Raw genomic sequence first — 1,726 nt, forward strand, 5'->3', positions numbered from 1 at the left:
GGGGCCGAGGGACGGGCCTTGCTGGCCCCCGAAACCTCCGTGTCGGGGAGCCTGGGTCCTCTTGGGGGTTTTCACGCCAAAAGGGCTTTTCTGGGGTGTTTCCTCGATTTTTAATTATTTTTTGAAGCCGTCCCCCCTGCTCCGGCGGCGGCCGCCGAGGCTGCGGCGCGCTTCCTTCTCGCCTCCCCCCTCCTCCCCACCTCTCTCCACCCGCCCCCCGATAGCGGCCCCTGCGCCGCGGGGACACCCCCGGACAATTTTTCCAATTGTCGGGAATGATAGGGCGGGATCCGGGGGTCCGGATGGGGCCAAGAAGTAGACCCCCGGAGCCCCCAGAATATTTTTACCGATTTTTTGAAAAGATGACGAAATCCAAAAAAGAGCGAGCGAGCTCGAGTGCGCGACGGAGTCGCCGAGGGCGCGTCGCGGGGCCGCGGCAGCCACTGCGCGTTTCCCGGCCTCCCCGCCCGGGGCCGTGAGTTCGCCCCCTTCTCCTGGCTCCCCGGGAGCCCCCGAGCGCGGGTGGGCTGTTCCCATCCACCCCCGTTTTCCTCTTTCTTCGCGTCGCGCATTCGACTCCCCTCCCCCTCCCACGCCCCGCCAAAAAATGGATTTTTTTCTGTAGATGACGCTCCCCCCCATTCCTTTTCTCTTCTGGGGCTCCTCCCTGGCCCCCCAACCCAATCGCCTCCCGCCCCCGACGTAGGTCTGCGAGGAGCAGAAGTGCGAAGAGGAGGTCTTCCCTCTGGCCATGAACTACCTGGACCGCTTCTTGGCCGGGGTCCCGACTCCGAAGTCCCATCTGCAGCTGCTGGGTGCCGTCTGCATGTTCCTGGCGTCCAAGCTCAAGGAGACCATCCCGCTGACCGCCGAGAAGCTGTGCATCTACACCGACAACTCCATCAAGCCGCAGGAGCTGCTGGTAATGCCTGGTGCTCCTCCTCTGTCCTTCCTTGCGGCCTGCGGCTGGCCAGCAGCGAGCCTGGGGCCCACCACTTCCCCAGCGGGCGCTGGGGTCCAGAGCCGCCCCACCTCCAGGATTTTTCACCCGGCCCAGAGCCCGCTCTCTTACTCGGAGAGGCCGGCCTGCGTTTTGCGTACCTACTGTGTGCCAGGCCTCGGGCCGAGCTCGGAGACCCAGCCCGTGAAGGCGACCCCGTGGGAAAGCACGCTGGGGAGATTTCACTGGCAGTTGGGCACACAGTAGGGCCAGCGTGGCAATATATTCATGAGCAGCGACCTTGTTTGAATTAAGCTCCAGCATCTCAAATGACAAAAAAGAAAGAAAGAAAGAAAAATAGCCTGGCTGCTCACATTCCGGGAATGTATTCCCGTGACAGGAACGTGGTGTGGGGTGTCTCCTAAAAATCCTGGAGTCCACAGGTCGCGTCTGGCACATCCATAAAGTCTCAAGCTATCTACACGTAGTAGCTGTTCACTAAATATCAGCTCACTGATCCCCCCCCCACAAGGTCAAACTGTGGCCTTTTACTTAAGGAGTCTGAGGCCTGGGTTCCCGGCTCCAGTGGGCCTGTGACCTCTGTACAACCCCAGGGGTCCTGTCTTGACTCTGCGTTTCTGCCAGGGAGGCAGGCGTTTTCCCACCCGGTGTCACCCCCCAACCCCCAGCTTCCCATGGGAGACCGCCCCAGTGCAGCAGTGCTGGACGGAAGGGCGGCTCCGGGGGTCCACCCGGCGGTTTGCACACCTTTCTCTGCGCTGCTGA

The 1,726-nt window shown here is 62.1% G+C and overlaps 1 protein-coding gene across 1 annotated transcript in view; it reads left to right on the forward strand.

Annotated features, from left to right (window-relative positions):
- Positions 1-127: 127 nt before the first annotated feature.
- CCND2 (cyclin D2) overlaps positions 128-1,726 on the forward strand; it is a gene marked incomplete at its 5' end in the record, with an annotated part of 32,645 nt that continues 31,046 nt past the window's right edge. The window contains 3 exons of the mRNA XM_021707856.1: positions 128-268; positions 363-475; positions 707-922. Coding sequence (XP_021563531.1) covers positions 128-268; positions 363-475; positions 707-922 — 470 coding nt within the window. The remainder of the gene's footprint in view (positions 269-362; positions 476-706; positions 923-1,726) is intronic.

The sequence above is a fragment of the Carlito syrichta genome, unplaced genomic scaffold (genome assembly GCF_000164805.1).
Source record: "Carlito syrichta isolate Samal-C Ts95f unplaced genomic scaffold, Tarsius_syrichta-2.0.1 Scaffold126530, whole genome shotgun sequence".
Taxonomy (NCBI): domain Eukaryota; kingdom Metazoa; phylum Chordata; class Mammalia; order Primates; family Tarsiidae; genus Carlito; species Carlito syrichta.